The sequence below is a fragment of the Panthera onca genome, chromosome E3, assembly GCF_046562875.1.
Source record: "Panthera onca isolate mPanOnc1 chromosome E3, mPanOnc1 haplotype 2, whole genome shotgun sequence".
Lineage (NCBI taxonomy): Eukaryota > Metazoa > Chordata > Mammalia > Carnivora > Felidae > Panthera > Panthera onca.
The window spans coordinates 10,741,736-10,761,593 of NC_138354.1; the positions used below are offsets into that span (position 1 = coordinate 10,741,736).

The 19,858-nt window shown below is 61.0% G+C and overlaps 1 protein-coding gene across 3 annotated transcripts in view; it reads left to right on the forward strand.

The window, feature by feature from the left end:
* Nucleotides 1–19,858, forward strand: part of GTF2IRD1 (GTF2I repeat domain containing 1) — a 116,532-nt gene that overhangs the window by 38,262 nt on the left and 58,412 nt on the right. For 2 of the 3 annotated variants that reach the window (XM_078440482.2, XM_078440483.2), the window contains exons 3-9: nt 1,988–2,129; nt 4,486–4,641; nt 6,427–6,610; nt 7,337–7,647; nt 8,866–8,955; nt 10,787–10,870; nt 15,463–15,646. In XM_078440482.2, the coding sequence (XP_078296608.1) occupies nt 1,988–2,129; nt 4,486–4,641; nt 6,427–6,610; nt 7,337–7,647; nt 8,866–8,955; nt 10,787–10,870; nt 15,463–15,646 (1,151 nt within the window). Of the gene's footprint in view, nt 1–1,987; nt 2,130–4,485; nt 4,642–6,426; nt 6,611–7,336; nt 7,648–8,865; nt 8,956–10,786; nt 10,871–15,462; nt 15,647–19,858 lie in introns of those variants that run through there. The other variant, XM_078440484.2, reaches the window with a different exon arrangement.

Sequence of the window (19,858 nt, forward strand, 5' to 3'; positions counted from 1 at the left end):
CCTGCCTGCTGCAGGGGCGGCGATGGCGAGGTCAGCTGTGACAATGGACAGTTACGACCCCCACGACAGCCACTGAGTTGTCTGTGGTAATTGACATTTAAATTGTAGTTAGTCGAGGGGCGCCTGGGGGGCTCAGTTGGTCAAGCGTCCGACTCTTGGTTTCGGCTCAGGTCACGGTCTCACGTTTTCGTGGGTTCGAGCCCCGCGTCGGGTCTGTGCCGATAGTATGGAGCCTGCTTGGGATTCTCTCCCTCTCCCTCTCCCTCTCCCTCTCCCTCTCCGTCTCCGTCTCCCTCTCCCTCTGCCTCTCCCTCTGCCTCTCCCTCTGCCCTCTCCCTCTGCCTCTCCCTCTCCCTCTCCCTCTCCCTCTCCCTCTCCCTCCCTCCCTCTCCCTCTCCCTCTCCCCTCTCCCTCTCCCTCTCCCTCTCCCTCTCCTCTCCCTCCTCCCTCTCCCTCTCCCTCTCCCTCTCCCTCTCCCTCCCTCCCTCCCTCCCCCTCCCCTCCCCCTCCTCCCCTCCCTGCTCCCGCTGTCTCTGTGGCTCCCAAATAAATAAGTTGTAGTTAGTTACAATGAAATACGGTAGTTCAGTTGTTCAGTTGCGCTGGCCTCATTTCCGGGGCTTCGTGGCTATGGCATCGGAAGTGCAGGCAGAACATTCCCATCGAGACGGAGAGTTCTGTTGGGCGGCACTGCCCTAGAGGGTGTTACGGAGGCTCCTCGGGGGAGCAGTGGCCCTGTGGCTGTCCTGAGGGCGTGGACAAGACCCGCCTCCCCCGGCCTTGGGTCCCTTCATGGCCTTCCTGAGGGACCCTGGGATAACAATGACACTTGCTTGGCCGTGACCTGGCTGTGGCATTGTCTGGGGCCCGGGCCCGGGGCCCGGGTCCTCGGGTGGTCTGCATGGGGCCAGACCTCTTTTAGGGCGTTTCCTCACAGTCCAGGTCTCTGTGTCTCTGGGGACATCAGTTCCCGGGGAGTGAGTATCTCCTCCAACAGCAGGTTGCTTTAATCTTCAGAGGAAATCAGCACACACACCCTTCACCATGGGAGAGCCTAGGGGACAGGCTTGCTGGCTCTACAATGTCCCTGCCCCCGCCTCCTCAGCAGAGCGACTCTGAAGCTGAAGCTGCCGCAAGAGGCATGATCATGGCCCAGAGAGGTTGAGGAACCTGTCCTAGATCACACAGCAGCAGGACTGTGATGAGAAGCCAGGCTTCCTGACTGCCAGCAGAGCTCTAACTCAGATAAAAACCAGCATTTGTGAGGCGCCGAATGCAAGCTGAGAGCTTCGCAGACAGAGTTCTTCTGCTGACCTAGGTCAGGGGGCTGAAATGCTCGTGGTCTCGGCCACAGGGCCCCTGTGTGAGGGCTTCCTGTGCTGTGGGCCGGCCAACCTCAACTCTGGGACTGCAGAAGTAACCCCTCCGATTGTGTACCCACACGAGGTGCCCCGGTTTAGAGATGTGTTTTCATGCCAACCAGGCCCCACGACCAAGCCCATCGAAAGCCTGGGCACTGAGCCGTTTGGCCCCATTAGTCCCAGAGCAGGAAGGCGCTGATGGGGGATTGAAGCCTGGATCTGTCTGAGCCTTGGTTCTCCTGGGGCCCCCCACCTCCTCCTCAGTTAGGACTTTGAGAAAACCTAAGACAGGATTGTCCCTGGGGCTGGGACCAAGCCTCAGGCCGGAAGCCTCCTGCCCCCAGAGCAAGGCAGACCTGGGAGGAGGGACGGGCAGAGGCCATGTGTCTTCGTTCTCCTGTCTTCTCCCCTGACCTTGACCAAGCTTCGGTGGGGGCGGGGGGCATCATTCACTCATTCCTGCTGCAGAACTGACTGAGAACATTGGAGGGGTGACCTCCCCCTCGAGCTGCTGGTGGGCTCTCAGGCAGCTGGGAACTCCCGTCGCACCCCCAGAGCCGTCACTGGAGGTGTCCCCAAGCAGGGGGAGCCTTCCCCGGGCTCACGTACCCTGCTCCCCCCTGCAGTGCTCGGCGCTCTCCAAGCTGAATGCGGAGGTGGCCTGTGTCGCTGTGCACGATGAGAGCGCCTTCGTGGTGGGCACCGAGAAGGGGAGGATGTTCCTGAGCACACGGAAGGAGCTGCAATCAGACTTCCTCAGGTTCTGCCGTGAGTACCCCGGGGCTCCAGGGGCGGGGCCTGCGGTCCCTGAGGGCAGGGGCTCTGGCGCATCTCTGGGTCCCCAGAGCATTACCAGGTGGCCCTGTGTCGGGGTGGGGGGTGGGGTTATGTAGGCTTCCCAGTGTGGCATCATTATGGGGGGGCAGAGTTTTTATTGGAATCAGACACACAAACCCCAGGGGGGGCCAGGCCCGACCCCTCCATCTGCTCATTGACAGAAGGGGACACTGAGGCCCAGTGTTGCCCGGTTCCTGTGAGTCTCTGACATGGGGACCGAGTGCATCTGTTCGCCTAATACTTGCTCAGTCCCTGCTGTGTGCATCACCCTTTACAATGCTAACTCAGTTACCCAGGGCGGGTAGGCACTCTTATTGTTATAGTAACAATCTTGGAGCCGCCTCCTAGTGGCTCTTGGGGACCAAGTGACTGAGGACCCATGCAGCACGAAGGAAATGCTTGATAAACTCGATCCGTAGTGCTTTGGGCCAAGCCGTGTGCTCAGGAAATACTTACCTCTGGCTTACAATGAGAAACTGAGGCCCAGTGAGCATAAGCCACGTCCCCCAGGGACACACAGCCGACAAGCAGTAGAGGCCAGGTTTCTGTCCTGAACGCCGTGCTCTTTCTGCTACGCCCCTTCAAAATAGGGAGGGACATCAGGACACCCCGCCCCCCCTGCTGGGAGCTCTGAAACAGGGGTCTTTCTGAAGCCTCCAACTCCTCAACGCTACCTGGGCCTTTACACCCTCATAACTCAGCCCCTGGCTCTGCGTTCTCCCCTCCCAGCATCCCGCGTCCCCACCGCAGGCGGTGCTGTGCTGAGTGCTGGCTCACCTCCAGGTGCATTCTCACCTCTGCCCACTGGAAGGCCCTCCCTCCTCTCCCCTGCCCGCAGATGCCTCCCCGGCCTCCAGATTCACATTCCTCCCGCCCAGGCCCCCTCTGTGCCGCTGCCACTCCTTGCCCCCCACCCCAGCCCTTGCTCCCCACACTGTGCCAGCTTCCCATGCCCTAAGCTTCCATGCGTGCTCCTGGTAAGCTCCTGAGCGAGGTCAGCGTCACCTTTGTGGTGGGTTAGGTCCTACAGGGTTGGGGCCTGGCCCCAGCGCTGAAGGCCAGCATCCCCCCGGCCATTCGAGCCCACGATTTGGGACTCAGAGCTCTTGGGGTTAAGAGCAGGCCCTGAAGTCAGACGTCTGGGGCCCTATCCTGGCTCCGCCACCTGCTGCCCAGTGGGCCTTAACCTCCTTGTCTGTGAGAGGGGAGGACAGTGCTGTACTCCTCGAGGGTCGATCTGAGAATGAAACAAACCTCCTAGAGGTTAGAACAGTGCCGGGCACGTGGTTTACACACAATATATGCCGGCTGTTTTTGTCCTTGCCACTATATTAGCATCTGCCTTATACCCGGGGTCTGGACCCTAGATCAGCCATTTCGGGGAAGGCTGTCCCCCGGCACTGGACTTCCAGTGCTCCCAGCTTCCAGATGCTTCCCCAGCCGCCCCCACCCCTACTCCCACTCAGCTCTCAGAGCCTGTGCCCTCTCCCCAGGTTGGGTGGGGGCTGGACCAGGGTAGAGTAGACAGCGCCAGGGTCCTGTGGCCCCCGATCGGCCAGGCTGGGGCGTGTGCACCTGGCTTCCCGGAGCCAGGCAGAGCTGCTATTTATAGCCAGGAGCTCGGCTGGTTTATTTCAAGCTCCACGGATCCCGGGAGGGGAGCCGGCTCCAAGCTGCGAGGGGCCCTCCAGACCCTCCACCCATCCCCTTTCCAAGGCATTTTCTAGCATTTCCCTACCCAAAGGTTCACTGATACTCCCAGGGCCCCACCCTGGCCCAGCCTGGCATGAACCTGCCTCTTTGCAGCCCCTTGGCCTCCTGGCGGTGTCCCCATCGTCTCCTCGTCTGGCAGAGCAGAAAACTGGGGCCTCGATTGTCTAAGACAGCATTAGTGTCAAAGCCCAGAGAGGGTTGGATGGAACAGACCTTGGCTGAACCCCAGTTCTGAGCCAGGCCAGCTGGTTTTTATGCGAGAGCTCACAGACTGAGGCCCAGAGAGGGAAGGGACTTGCCCAAGGTCACACAGTGAGTTAGAGGTGACCAGGAGGAAACCCAAGCCCTATGCTAGGCACTAGGAACTCAGAGATGACCAGCCCCGCCCTGGGCAGGGGTTTGGGGCAGGGCCCGCTTGTTCGTTCGTTCGTTCGTTCATTCATTCGTTCATTCATTCCTGTTCCGTGTTGAGTGTCTTGCTGCAGGGTTCAGCGCGGGGCAGGGACATGCCAGCTCGCTGGGCAGGTGGTAACATGGGTGCTCACCATGGCCCGACATGCTCTGTGTCCCGCAGGAGGGGCCCCATGGAAGGAGCCGGAGGCAGAGCATCCCAAGAAGGTGCCACGGGGCGAGGGTGGCGGCCGGAACGTCCCTCGGTCTTCCCTGGAGCACGGCTCGGACGTGTACCTTCTGCGGAAGATGGTAGAGGAGGTGTTTGATGTTCTTTATAGTAAGATCCTTCCTCATTCCATTTGGGGCCCCCGGGCGGGTGGGAGCCCCGGTCCCTGCCCTGCTGAGGAGGCCCCTCCCGGCCCCACCAAGGGCCCAGGGCAAGACCTCAAGGTGTGCCCCGCCCCCCCCCCCCCCCCCCAGCCCTCCCTCGTCTTGTATCCCCAGGCATGGCTCCTCCACCCCGGCCTTGCTTCCTGAACCACCGTCCCCACTGCCCCGGCCTGCCTGGCGCTGCTCACTGCCACCTGTCGCCTGGAAATGGCCCCCGGCTCGCCCTGGTCTCTTTTCGCCTCCAGGCCGGCTCCCTGCTGCCCCCACCTGTCCTTGACCAAGGGCCTCTTCCTAAAACACAAGTCTGACCAGGAAGCTCTTCCTCCCACTGCCCTGGGGGCTCCCCGTTGCCCTCAATGTGGCCTAAGCACCCACATGGCCGGTCCCGCCCACCCCCAGCCATGCTGCCCTGCCTGACGGAACCGTTTCCTGTTCTCCAGCACACTCCGGCTTCGTTTCACACCTCCTCGCCTTTGCACCGCTGTGCCTTTTCAGACTGCCTGCCCCTCTGTCTGGTGGACGCCACATTATTGTCTAAGGCTCGGCTCTGGGCAACCCCCTGCCCCACTGGCTTAATGCCCCCTTTGGGTACCCACCGTGTCCTGTGCCCTCACCAGCGCAGTGCTCTCTGGGGTCAGGGTCTGTGCTTGCCCTTTCCGCTGTTCCCCAGCCTGTAGTTCAGGGCCCAGCAGCGGCAGATGTTGACAGGGTGTTTGTTGAACGACTGAGCGACAGCTGACTTAACTAGTTAGCCGAGTCCTTCCTGTGGGGGAGGTGGGCGGGCCTGGCCTCCCTCAGAAGCATCAAGTTGCAGAATCTCTGGCCGGTGGTAGCCTTCACACTCTCTAGGTCCCTAAGGGTCCCACCTCTGGCTTTGTTCCCTTCTCTACTGCAGCCTTTGGTTGTGTGGAGCAAAGGTCTGTGAGGAAACTCCCGCTGTCGTCTAGATGTCAGGAGGAAGAGGAGGCCTGGGTGGGAGGGGAGGCCCGGAGGGCCTGGGTGGGCACGCTGGCCACCGTGGGAGGGGAGGACTTGTCACACGTGGTTGGCCAGGCCACCGCCCTTTTGGCGGCTACGGGGTTGGTGCCCACAGCCCCCCACACGCCTCGCCCCACTCTGTCCCACCGCCGGTGGAACCTGAGGTGGCCCTGAGGTGAGCGGCCTCTTACTGGCTCCAGGTGGGGCTGCAGGGTGGGAGTGACAACAGTCATTCCTCACCCAGGGCCCCTGGGCCACCCTGAGTCCCCAGCCAGTCTCCCCTCCATTCACCCCTTCTTCAACCCCACCACCTTCTGTCCGTGTGCTTCCTCTCTTCCTGAATCTGTTCTTCCTGTTTCCACTCCCCTCCCTCACCTCCTCCCTTCCTCCCTGCCATCTCTCTCCCGCCCTCCTTTCTCTGTCCCCCGTGTCTCCTCCTCACCTCCCACCCGCAACCCCGCACCCCACCCTCCCCTCCGCCCGGGTGCCCTGAGAGAAGAGAATGGCGAGAGAAGCTGGGAGCCCTGTCCGTGGGGGAGCCCTGGCCCTCGGGTGCACACAAAGGGGACTTGTCCCTAGCGCTCGCCCACCCCTCCCCCCCACTTAGCCTGTCCTGTGTGAAGCTCACAGTGAAGGGGCCCGTGGGGTCCAGTTTCCTGGGAACCCGGCACCACAGGGAGTGACTCCACGTGGCCCCAGCCCAGCCTGGCTGCCCTCTCACACTAGACCCTCTCCTCGACCCCCTCCCCCACAGGCGAGGCCCTGGGAAGGGCCAGCGTGGTGCCCCTGCCGTACGAGAGGCTGCTCAGGGAGCCGGGGCTGCTGGCCGTGCAGGGGCTGCCCGAGGGCCTGGCCTTCCGGAGGCCAGCCGACTACGACCCCAAGGCCCTCATGGCCATCCTGGAGCACAGCCACCGTATCCGCTTCAAGCTCAAGAGGTGAGTGGGCCCGGGGCCTGGTGGCTGGACTGTGAGGTCCGGACCAGGACGGGCCAGGAGGGCGACCTGCTTCCATTCTGGCTCAGCCACCTGTGGCCACTTATCCAGTCACAGGGAGGGGACTTCAGACACCCGAGGGGGACTAAAAGCTCCCAGCCTGGCGGCGGAGGTGAGGCAAATGCCCGGTCATAGAGCATGATCTGAGCCAGGCGTTGTGTCACGGGGGACCCCAGGGGACTTCGGTGTTGCAAAGAGGGTGGAACAGCCCTGGCCGGGAGCCACATCATGTGTGCTCGCTGGGGTTATGTCAGGGGCTGGGGGGAGGCGAGGAGGTGGAGGCTGGCGAGCCGGGTCGAGCGCTGGGGCTGCCTGGAGACCGGCCCGAGGCCGTGGCGTTGCCCATGGGTGTTTAGCAACCACCCTCTGCGCACAGGCCCAGAAAAGGAGGGATGTGGTAGGAGCTGGGGGGCGACCAGGCATGTGATGGCTGGGTGGGAGGCACGGAGGCCGAGGGGCAGGGCCCAGCTCCTCCAGCGGCCCTGGGCACATTATAGCCCTGCCCTGGCCTGCACCCCTGCCTGTAAAATGGGGACTAGCTCCCGTCCTGTGTACCTCGCAGGCCGCCATGTTGTGCGGGGGCCGGGCTGGAGGACTAAAGGAAGAGATGGGACCTTCTGGTGGGTCAGGTGTATGAAGCCATCACGTGTCCTTCTCTCCTTCACCCAGGCCGCTTGAGGATGGCGGGCGGGACTCAAAGGCCTTAGTGGAGCTGAACGGCGTCTCCCTGATAGCCAAGGGGTCTCGGGACTGTGGCCTGCATGGCCAGGCCCCCAAGGGGCCACCCCAGGACCTACCCCCCACCGCCACCACCTCCTCTGTGGCCAGCTTCCTGTACAGCAATGCACTCCCTAACCACACCACGAGAGAGCTCAAGCAGGAGGCGCCCGCCTGCCCGCTTGCCCCCAGCGACCTGGGCCTTGGCCGGCCCGGGCCTGAGCCCAAGGCCTCTGGTGCCCAGGACTTCCCCGACTGCTGTGGTAAGCTGCTGCCGGGACCCCTAAGTCTAAGGGTGGGACAGGGGTCACTCGTGTGGGGGCACCCTCCCCGGGCAGGTCCGGGTGCCCGGGCCCACCCCAGGCTGAAGGAGGCACATTGGGACAAGGGGCTGGGACAGGACAGCTGGCGACCCTGGGCCTCCCCTCAGCCGTCTGTGAACAGTATCCTTGGCCTGGGGCCAAGCGATGTCCAGAGGAGTCTGGAGTCCGTAAACATGCTAATCGGTCACATGCTACATCCCCAGCCTGGGTTGGGGGTACTGGAGATAGAGAAGGGACACCTGGATGTGAGAGAGACCTGTGTTCACATCCTGGGCTCCTTGGCTTAGTGACTGTGTCCTAGAGCAAATCTCTACCTCTCTGAGCCTCAGTTTCCTCATCTGTCAAGTGCAGATGCCAGTAGAACCTCTCACAAGGTTATCGTCCGGGTTAAGTTCCCGGGCCAGTCAGCAATGCAGATTCTCAGGCCCTGCCACAGTCCTGCTGAATCTGAAGCTTTGGGGACGGGGTCCAGTCGCCTGTGTATTCCAATCTGCCAGGTGATTCAGATGGTGCTCAAGCTTGAGAACTGCTGTATTAAAGCACTGAGTCTGGGGCGCCCGGGTGGCACAGTCAGTTGAGCATCTGACTGTTGATTTTGGCTCAGGTCGTGATCCCAGTGTCATGGGATCGAGTTCCACATCGGGCTCCATGCTGAGTGTGGATCCTGCTTAGGATTCTCAATCTCTCTCTCTCTCTCTCTCTCTCTCTCTCTCTCTCTCTATCTCTCTGTCTCTTCCTCTGCCCCTCTCCCCACCTGTGCTCTCTGTCTCTCTAAAATTAAACACACACACACAAAACCCCTGAGTCCAATGCTTAGTACATAGTAGGTGCTTAGAGGGGGCTGTTATCAGGAGGAGAAAAAAGGGCCTCCCTCCCCTCCCCACCGCCAAATGTGTGGGCTGAGCGGCGGGTGGGACTTACACACCCGAAATAGGTGTCCCCACCTGTAAAAGGTGTCCTGGGACATCACAGCTTCTCCCTGATCTCCCGTTTGGATAGCAGACTCTGGCCCTGGTCAGGGAACTTGCCTAGAGTTCGCGATCACAGGGCTCAGTTCTGGGGTCTCCCTGATGGATGAGGCTGTTACCCCAGGCCAGATCTGGGGGAAGCCCTCTTGGGGCCCACCTTGAACCTGTGCCTCTCCTCTGCCTTGTCCAGGACAGAAGCCCCCCGGGCCTGGTGGTCCTCTCATCCAGAATGTCCACGCCTCGAAGCGCATCCTCTTCTCCATCGTCCACGACAAGTCAGGTAGGACGGTGCCCATAGCAGTGCCCTGAGCAGACTGGGGACCCGGGGCTGGGGGTGGTGCTTCCCGAAATGGAGATGTGTCCACTGGGTCTTAAAGGAGAGCTGTGCACGAGGGACCTTGAGTCAAACCAGAGTATGACAGTTCTGCATTGCTATGTGACAAACTACCCCGGAACATAGCTTAAAACAGCAAGTGTTTCCACCTCATAGTTTTCATGGGTCCAGAGTTCAGGAGCAGCTTAGCTGGGTGGTCCTGGCCCCGGATCTCTGATGAGGTTGTGATCGGGTTGCCAGCGGGGGCTGCGCTCATCTGAAGGTTTGACCGGGGCCGAGGATCCACTTCCAGGCTCAGTCATGTGGCTGGTGGCAGAAGGCTCCTTCCTACTGCATGGGCCCCCACGGGGCTGCTCGAGTGTCCTCGTGATGTGGCGGCTGGTTTCCTGACGTTCTCAATCCCAAGCAGAGTAGGGAGGAAGCCACATGTCTTTCATGACCTACGTCACAGGTCACCATCAGTTCTGCCGTGTTCTACCCATTTTTAAGTTTGTTTATTTATTTTGAGAGAGAGAGTGTGTGTGTGTGTGTGAGCAGGGGAGGGGCAGAGAGGGGGAGAGAGGGGGAATCCCAAGCAGGCTCTGCACTGTCAGCATGGAGCCAGACGCCGGGCTCGAACCCACAAACTGTGAGATCATCACCTGAGCTGAAGTCAGATGCTCAACCGACTGAGCCACCCAGGTGCCCCCGTGTCCTACCCTTTAGAAGCCAGAAATGAGCCACCCACACTCACAGGGAGCGAGAGGAATTAAACTGCGCCTCTTGAAGATGAGAGACAAAAAAATTATGTGGGCAGATATTAACAGTACCACACGGTATTTGGGATTCATTTATACCCAAAGGGCTGAAGCAAGACTGTCCAGCCATTATGCCTTGTGGAGATCTCAGCCTCGGCTTCAGTGAGAGGCTCCTTAAGAAGACCTAGTCCCCTGGGGCGCCTGGGTGGCTCAGTCGGTTAAGCGTCCGACTTCAGCCCAGGTCATGATCTCACAGTTCGTGAGTCTGAGCCCTGCGCCGGGCTCTGTGCTGACAGCTCGGAGCCTGCTTCGGATTCTGTGTCTCCCTCTCTCTCTGCCCCTCCCCCACTTGCGCTCTGTCTCTCAAAAATAAATGTTAAAAAAATTTTTTTTAATTAAAAAAAAATGAAAATGAAAAAAAATTAAAAAATGAAAATAAAAAAAAGACCTAGTCCCCTGAAGGGCGCCTGGGTAGCTCAGTCAGTTAAGCATCTAACTCTTGATTTCGGCTCAGGTCATGGTCTCGCGGCTTATGAACTCGAGCCCCACGTCAGGCTCTGTGCTGCCAGCGAGGCTGGGTAAGACCCCAGACGTACAAAGTGTGAGGGTTAGTGGTCTGAGGTCACGACTCGGCATCTCAGGGAGAGCACCCTCTCAGCCCCCTGCCCGTCTAGGGACACCCAGGAGACACCCAGGATGGACAGGCTGAGCCTACGTCATTAGCCACTGCCCGTGGGGGCAGACAGAGGCAAGAGGAGAGAGCAGGAGTGGAGACCAGCAGGGCGTTGTGTCGGGCTGTCTCCTGGAGGAGGCTGGGGCCTCAGGGCCCCCGGTGGGAGTGGGTGGAAGGGGTGAGGCCCCTCTGGGGGGCTCTGCCGGAGAAAGCCCGGTGGCCTCGGCTGTGGAAGGAGTGTGGCTGTCCTGGTGCCCCAGCCCAGCGAGGAGGGTCTAGCGGGGAGCTGGACGCTCGTCACGAAGCAGCCAGGCCCTGGGCTCCCCGCTCCGACCCGCCCTCACTCGTACCTCCTGTGTTTTGATAGAGAAGTGGGACGCCTTCATAAAGGAAACCGAGGACATCAACACGCTCCGGGAGTGCGTGCAGATCCTGTTTAACAGCAGATATGGTGAGTGGGCGGCCCGGCCCGCTGTGTGGCCCCGGCAATGTGCTGAGCATCTCATTACGTGGCAGTCACTTGTGTTCCCTAACATGACAGCGGGAGCCATATGCTGGCACACAGCAGTGCTAATGTCATCTCCTGTCTGGCTGGGGGGGCGGTTGTGTCAATATTTCCCTTCCAGATTTCTCCGGGGGGGCGGAACTGATGGCAGAGCCCCAGCCTTGACTCACCTGTGGGAGGCGGGCGGGTCGGCATCCAGAAGACCCAGAAAAACGGCCGCTGGCCTCGCGCACTTGCAGGGTCGGCCCCGCGCTGCGCTGTTTCCTGCCGCTGTGCCTTTGGGCCTCTGGGCCTCTGGGCCTTGCCCTCCGCCCGCCATGCCCCCCGCGTGTTTGGGGAGCACACTCCCACTTGTTCTTCAAGACTCAGCCTAGGCCGGCCGGGCCCCCAGAGCCGTGATGGGGTTCTCTCTGTCACGTGCCCTGCACCTGATGCCCCTTGTCTGTATCTGTTCCCGTGATGGCCAGGACCGCACCAGCCCCTCCCTGTGTCCCCAGCACCCGGGACAGAGCCGGGCTCGGGGCGCATGTCTGCCCTCTGCACCTGGCTGGTCGCCAGGGCGGGCGTGCCTTCCACTCGGTCCAGCTTCACGCCCAGTGGACGGCGAGGCCACTGGTTGGCTGGAAGGCGGGGGCTGGAGCAGGTGGTCTGTAAGCCCCTCCCACCCTGGGTGCTCTGAACACCCCCCCCACCCCGTGCCACGCGCTCCGACACACCCACTCTCCCGTCTCCCTGGCAGTCCTTGCTCACTCTGTCTTTATTGAGCTCCACCTGTAAACCCCACTCAGCGGATGGCCACGTGTGGCCCTTGCCTGCCTGGGCGGCTGTCACTTAACTGTGGAGATGACGCGAGTTCCCGCAGGTCACCGCAGGTGTGACAGCCACCCCCCGCTGAGTGGTGCCGCCCCACGGTGGGGAGTCCCTCCGTGGATGGGGCCAAGGGAGGAGATGGGGCAGGGGCCCCGGGAGCTCCCTGAACGTGCACGGTCCAGAACGAGCACTGTGCTGGGAGTCCACAGCCACTTGCCGGGTGACCTGGAGTTGGCCGTCACCCTCGGTAACCTTGGCCTTCTCAGCTTGAGCAGAAGGGACAGCGTGGGGCTTCACCCTCCTCTCTTCCTTCCGTCTCCTTCTGTCTTTCTGTCCTCACTCTCTCTTCCACCCTCCCCTCCTGCCTCGATAAAGGAAAACCCTTTCTCCGACACTTCTGACACCGGAAGGGTGGGTTTCCCAGCCCCAACAATTCTCCAGGCCTCTGGACACCAGCTGGGCGTCCTACAGTTCAGTCCCGACGCAGACCCCACAGGTTAAGGGCCCAGTCCCAAAAGACAGCCCCGCGGTTAGGCCGTTTGAGGCCTACGGTCATTTTTCCGCGTCTTCCGGATGGTTCTCCAGACGGGCACCCGCACTTCTGTCCGCCTCTGCTACACATCCACGGTTCGCGTGACCCCTCAGGCTCAGCCAGCCAGCCTGCCACAGTGGCTCACAGAACCCGGAAACACCTTGCTTACCTTTACCTGTTTATTGTGAAGGGGACTGACGAACAGCTAGAGGATGAGGTACACGGGGTGAGGCCTGGCGAGTTCTCGAGCGCTGGAGCTTTTGCCCTGGTGGAGTTTGGGGTGCACCCTCCCGGCACGTGCGTCCGCCAGCTCGGAAGCCCGGGGGAGCCCTTGGTTTAGAGTTTTTACGGGGGTCCCAGTAAGTCGGAGGGATTGGTTAAAACATTGTCCCGTGGTGACTCGCTCAGTCTCCGGCCCCTCTCTGTCCGGGGCGGTGGGGGTGGGGCTGAAAGGGGCAACCCTCTGATCACGTGCCCCCCCGCCCCGAAACCAGTCCCCATCCTGAGGGATCTGGGGGCACCCCCCTCATTATCATAAACTCAGGTGGGTTCAAAGGGGCTTAATATAAATAACAAGGCTCTTCTCAGGCCTCTCTCTCAGGAAATCCCCAAGAACCTGAGTCCAAGGCCACACATGGACTTCTTATTAGATCACGAGTTGCTCCCTCCCTTCTTTTTTTTCTTCTCACGCTTTCACTGGTTCGCCCACTTATCAGTCATGCATCCTGAGCCCTCCCACCTTGTGTCGTGCACTCAAGCCAACGCTGGTCTCAAGGCACTTCAGCAGGTGCCTGAAGATGTGTCTCGGGTTGTAGTGTAGTGCTGGCGGAGGGGTGGTGGTGGAGGGTGGTGGGAGGAGCCCTCGGAAAGACAGGACCACACAGAAAAAGGTGAGGTCTTCACAGGCTTGAGCGGTCGGGGGTGGCTTCGTGGAGGAGGTGCCCTTTGATCCACGCTGGGGCTAGGGAAGCCTAGGCCTGCAGGCTTGGCAGGCTGTGCCTTCTGGATTGGGGCGGGGCTGGGCCAGGCTCTGGAGGCCTCGTAAGGAATCCGGCGCAGCCTGGGCGTCTTTGATGTGGTCTTTCTGGTAGACCCGCTCCTCCCCTCTTGCCTGGACCGCCCCAGGCAGGTGTGAGCTGGATGGGCAGTAGGGGGAGGGGATCCGGGGAGGGCTGGCCCTGTCTGCCTTGGGAGCCTTCTGCCCCAGCCAGGCTGGCACGGCGGCCTCCAGTCTTCCCGCCTGTAGTGCCCTCTGGATGTTTCCGGAACGCTGAACCTTTTGCGGATGCCGGCACCTGGCCTGGCCACATCCAAATCCAAGGAGAAGCACTGGGCTTGGAGTGGTTGAGGCCGTGTCCCTTCTCCGGCTTCCCCAACTCTGAGCTCTCCCTGCAGCTGTGCTGGGGAGAAGGCAGTCCCCAGGGGCACGCTGTGGCTGGCCTGAGGTATCCCGCAGACCCTGGATAAGTGGATCCTGTCCCTGGCTCTGCCCTTTCAGCCACCAGCTCTGGGTGGAGTGGGCCAGCAATGGGGCTGGGGTGCGGAGTGGGGGGGGGAGGGAAATAGAACAGAGAAGAAATGGGGGGAACCCCAGCCTCCAGGAAGCCTCAAGAACATTGTCACCGGAAGGAGATTGAGACTACGAGGCACTGAGGATCCTCCATTCTCCCGTCTCAGTGGGCAGAGGCTGGAGGCCAGGTGGGATTGACCTCTGTGCACTGGGTCCCCTTGCCTCCAAAGAGACAAGCCCAGCAAATGAGAGGAACCCAAGTGGAGATGAATTCACACAGACTCGCAGAAGCTACCGCTGACGGGCTGGGGCTGGGGGTTGGGGGAAAGACATGGTTTGACAGCTGTTGAGATTTCGAGGGTTTAATTTGACAACGAGCTGAGTGTGGCTTCACAGTGGGATCTGGCTGCCAGAGCCGCCAACGCAGACCCGGCTGTGTCAACAGAAAAACAGTCTTGACGGCGTGCCAGGGAGGGCCCCAGGCAGCTCGGCCCCGTCCCGCTCCGGGTGTGGCCGGAGGGGAGTCCAGCTCGGAGCTGGCACCTGCTGGGACACGGAAAAACGCGGTGCGGCCGGAATGGGGAAGGGCCTGAGGAAGGGCACAGAGACGCGGGACCACTGGGGAAGTTTGGAGGGATGAGGCAGGAGGGAAGCAGACACCCAGCCCAGCAGGTCTCCTGAGACCTCCCAGGCCCTGGGGCGGGGGGGGGGGGGGGGAGGAGACAGGGACCCATGAAAGTCCCATCAAGCACATAGTAGGTGCTCAAGAAGTACTTGGTGCCTGAATGAGTAAGAACACGGAGATGGGACATAAGTGAATGATTGAGATGGCCTGAGACTGAACCCAAGGGTCCACAAGGAAGGAACAAGGAACCCACTTTGTAAACCCGGATTCTGCCTGCACTGCTGTTGGCAAAGTTCCTACAGTCTCATTTCTGGCCCTGATGAGTAAGCATCATGTGCACCCCCCCCGACACCTCCCTGGAGGAAAGAGCATGTCTGGAAGGCTGCAGGAATCCTGCCGAGAGCCCCCTCAAGCCTGGCTGCCGTTCACTCGCTCACCGAGTACAGGGAGCAGCTAGTCTGTGTCCCATCCTGTCTAGATAGATCCCAGATGGGGAGCGGTTGGCCGCCTGTGTCCCCGTGGAACTGAGGTTCTGGACAGTGAACCAGCATACAGACGAAAACATGTGTAGTGTCAGGTCATGGTGAATGTGGGACGGAAAACAAAGCAGGGCGAGATGGAGGGGACTGGCAAGGTGACATCTGGGGGGACGCTTGAATGGGGAGAGGGAGGAAGGGCAGTGTCTGGTGATCTGGGAGGAGAGAGTCTGAGTAGATGGTAGAGCATGTGCGAAGGCCCTGGGGCAGGTGCGTGTCTGGCATGTTAGGGAGGCAACAAGGAGGCTGCAGAGACTGGGATGAGCAGAGGGGGCACGGGAGGGAGGTGAGTCAGAGGTGATGGGGTCCTGGTCACGTGGGGCCTCGTAAGCCCAGGTAGGACTTCGGCTGTCACCGAGGGGGATGGGAGCCCGTGGGCATTTTTCAAGAGGGAAGTGACATGCTGCTCCATGGCCGGACGGGTGCAGGGGATGGGGTGGGGGGAGGTGATGGTGACCACGGCCCTGGGGCCCCGCGTGTCCTGCAGCTTCCGTCCCGCGCTCAGCCTTGCCGTTGCCCTTCCAGCGGAAGCCCTGGGCCTGGACCACATGGTCCCCGTCCCCTACAGGAAGATTGCCTGCGACCCAGAGGCCGTGGAAATTGTGGGCATCCCCGACAAGATCCCCTTCAAGCGCCCCTGCACGTATGGGGTCCCCAAGCTGAAGCGGATCCTGGAGGAGCGACATAGCATCCACTTCATCATTAAGAGGTACAGGGCGGGGTGCGGGCCTGGGCTCGGGGCGCCGCGGTGTAAGGGCTGGGCAGGGCGCCACGGCAGGCGCGAGGCCGGGCCCGGGGAGGCGATGATGACGCCTGGGTGGGATGAAGGGGCTCTGACAACCGAGAGGACGGGCGGGCCAGGGAGAGAAGTCGGCCTCCTTAATCTGACAGGAAGTCTCCTCCTTCCTGGCCTCTTCTGAGGATTGAACGGGGAAACTGAGGCACGGTAAGGTCTTAGTAAGAGGTGTTTTCCTCCCCCTAAAGAAGACTGAGGCCTTTCAGCTTACCTGCCCCTGGAGGGGGGCCCACCTGAGGTCACACCCCACCTTGGGCTGCCCTACCTGCTGGTAGGCTGACTGCCTCTCCTGTCTCCCTAGGCAGCCTGGCGCAGGTGTGGGTAGGTGCGAGAAGGCAGGACAGGATGCGCTTGAGAGCTGCAAACCCCCAGGGTGGCTGGCTTGGGGTGTGGGGGGAGCCTGCTGCTGCCCATCCCGCAGTGTCGTTGCCTGAGACTCTAGCAAGGAGTTTGCCCTCACAGCCGGTTGGACCCCCACCGTGCAAGCATCGGGGTCTCCGGGCAATGCGCGGACTCCCTGGGATGTTTCCTCCTAAGTGGTTAGAGACGGAGGGTGGCCAGAAGCCATGCCGTCCAGCCCCCTGCCTCCAGGCAACAGGGCACCTGCTCCGGGAGTTCTCTGAGGGCACGCCTCCAGGGTGTGCGTGTACTCACGGCCGTGCTTCCTGGACTAGAGGCAGGCACTGAGGGCGAGGACTGCGCGTGGCTCGTGGCTGAATTCCCAGTGCCTAGAACAGCCCCTGGTATGCAGTAGGTGCCCCTTGTGTATGTGTGCAATGAGTGAATGAACGAACAAATACTCGTCCGGGGGTGCAAGGAGGCTGGGCATGGGCCTCTGGGGGTGCAAGTGGCCTCCGGGGATGCATGGGCCTCCGGGGGTGCAATGAGTGAATGAACGAACAAATACTCGTCCGGGGGTGCAAGGAGGCTGGGCGTGGGCAGCGGCTGGGGATCCACTCAGGGCACGGAGCTGTTCTAGAGCAGTGGGCAGGACCTCTGCAGGGTTGCTGGAGGCCAGAGCGGGGTCTGCTGGGCCCCTTTGCTTTGGGGGGGGGCGGGAACAGCAGGCTCTAGGGCGACCAGGGCCCTGGAGGTGGGCAGATCCAGGAGGGTGCTGTGGTATCATCCCGGTTGGCGGTGGGTGGAAGGAGAGAGGTTGGCTCCATTTGGGGTGGATTCCGAGCTCTGCTGGGTTCGCCGGTGGGTAGACGGTGGGAGTGTGGAGGGGAGCACGGAGGCCAGGATCACGCCGTGTTTCTGGCTGTACAACTGGGGGAAGCAGGTCTGGTGTGGGGTGGAGAGTTCGCGTGGGGTATGCTAACCTGGAGATGTTCGGATACGGAATTTTGAGAAGTCAGAAGCTCCAGAGGGAGGTCTGTGTCGGAGATAAGATTTCTGAGAGTTGTCCTCGTGGGCCAGGTAGGGCTCTCGCCAGGGTGGAGAGAGAGAGGAGAAGGGAGTCCCCACTTTAGAGGCCAGGGCGAGGAGGAGGAGGGAGAGGAGGAAGCGGGGAGGAGCCACCAGCAAGGAGACTGAGAAGTGGGGGGTTGGGGGGCGTGGTGGGAGGGCAGATTATTCTGGAAGTCCGCCCTGACCGTGTGGGTCTCCTGTTTGGAGCCCTTTCCAGCCCCCGGGGTACAGGGCATACTCTGGCCCCAAGGCAGGTCGTCAACCCCCCCTGCCTTCCCTCCCTCACATGGAGCACAGCCTTGGACACCTTTCTCTGAGTCCGGGCCGCCTTACTGCCTCCAGGCCTTGGCTGAGGCTCCTCCCTCTGCCCGGATCAGCTCTCCCCAGCTTCCCACCTGTGTTCATCGTTCAAGGTGTGCTTACCTCTGGTCTGAGAGTCCTCCCCGGCGCCCTCGTTCAGAAAGGATTTCCCCCCGCCACGTTCTGGAAGTGAATTGAAACCAGTCGCCCTTCTGTCAGCCAGTGCCTGGTGTTGTGTAGCTTAAATGTCTCTTGCTGCTGCTGAGTTCTTTTCCTGCTTGACTCTCGGGAGGGGGACAGGGGGTAGGTGAGAAGAAAGCTTCAGGGACACCCCAGCGTCCCACCATGTGCCTGGCCATGGTATTTGGGTCCTCACCATGGCTGACCTTGATCTCAGTCTAAACCAGAGCTTAATTTTTCACTAGTATTTGCCAAGTGGCTATTACAGGCTCAGCCCTTTGCTGGGCTCTACTGAGGACTTCACAGATAGCAGTCAGTCCCCGAGGCCACCACCAGTCACGGCAGGGGGCGTGGGATGGTCACTCCTGTGATGAGTTCAGGGCACAAGAGGACAACAGGTTTCCAAGTGTCGAGTCGATGGCAAGTGGCGAGCGGCAAGCCGGTGGGGCTTCCTGAAGGAGGAGGCTTTGGCATCAGGTAGATTGGGCTTAAAGTCACTCGAAGCATGATAACCTTGAATAGTCCTTCTCTTCTGAGCCTGTTTCTTGCTTGTAAAAATAAGGACAATGGTGTGGCCCTCTCCCCAAGATTTTCTCAACATAAAATGAGGAGACAGGCCTAACACACTGACCTATAGTAGATGTTCAATAAACATGAGTCCTTTTGCTTGACCTCATCTTCCTCACATATAAAGAAGTAGTCAAGTGCATCGGTGTTGACGGCCTGAGTTTGGGTCCTAGCCCTACCTTTCCGAGCTGTGTGTCCTTGGGCAGGTCACTTAACGGTTCTGTGCCTCACTTTCCTCATCCGTAAAAGGGGGCTAGTGGTGGTCCTTGCCTCACGGCGCTGATGGGAGACCACATGGCGGGAGGTGAGCGAAGTACCTAGAACAGCAGCTCCTCCCTCCCGAGCCCTCCGGACCTTTTTTGCTGTTACACATCCTCGCCTGGTCGGTGGAGCATTTGAGATGTGAGTCGGGCAGAAGTGAGTCGGGAGGCAGGGCTTGGGAGCTGCCAGCAGGCTTTCTCTGCCGCGGCCCATGTGTCTGCAGGGTCGGGGGCAAGTCAGGGGGAGAAGCCGATCCACAAGGCCTGGGGGTCTTATTTTCGGCGGTAGGGGGCTCCCTGGCCCCCCAAACGCCCATTCCCACCAGGACACCAGCCCCGAGTGTCAGGGTCCAAGCTGACACCTGAGGGGCAGACACATCCGTTCTACCTAAGGCAGAACATAAGGGGCAAAAGCATGCGGAGGGGGTCCCGGGACTCTGGGATGTGTTTGGAAGATTGACCGCAACTGCTGGTCAGTGCCCATCAAGCAGCCCTTGCGGGCCTGGCGGCTCCCGAGGGCATCTGTCATGGTCCTGGAGCCTCGTCAGACCTCCCTGTCATCTGCCCCCCAATCCTCCTCCCAGGGAACCTGGCAGGCCACGGGCGCTGTCTCCCTGATGGACGACGGTAACACCGTAAATGATAAAACCAGAGTCGAGGCCAGCAGCCTCCCTGTCACCGGGTGGGGCAGAGGAAGCAGGAAGCAGGGCTCGGCGAGGAAGTCGGTCTTCCCAGATTTAGTCCCATGGCTCCTTCTCAGCCTTAGGGGACCCAGATAAGTGGGGGCCCCCAGGAGCAGCGGGGAAGGCGGGGCTCCTCAGAACGAGAACGGGAGGTCAGACCCCGGGCCTTGCCTGCCTCCCACGCTGACTTTTTGGCCTCTGAATTTTCTGCTGGCCTGGCCTTGGGCATTACTAGGCCCTTGTATTCGGGCTCCGACATCCTTTCTTGTGTCTCGTGTAGCATCTGTAGCCTGAGTGTCACAACCGAGGCCCTGTCCCCTCGTCCGGCTGTTCCATGGCACACAGACTCTGCTCAGGAACCCCCACCACTAGCTCCCCACCCCTGTGGGTGCCACCAAGGTGGGAGCCCGGGTGGACAGAAAGAATACCAGCCCTGAAGGCCGACAGGCAGCTGACCCCAGCTTCCTTGCCGACCTCCACCCCACCCCCCGTGTTCCTGGCTCAGACTTCAGGTGTCTCTCCGGGATGACGCGAGGGTCCCGAATGGTCGCAGGCCCCCAGCCACCCCTCCTCCAGTCCGCGGTCTGTGTGGTGATGGGGTGGTCTGAAAGTGCCACGTTGCCCTCGGGGGCTCCCCATTGCCCACGGGGCAGAGAGCACGTGCCCGAGCCCAGCATGGAAGGCTGTTCCCCTCCCCCCCGAAGTCTTCCCAGACTCCTTCTCAG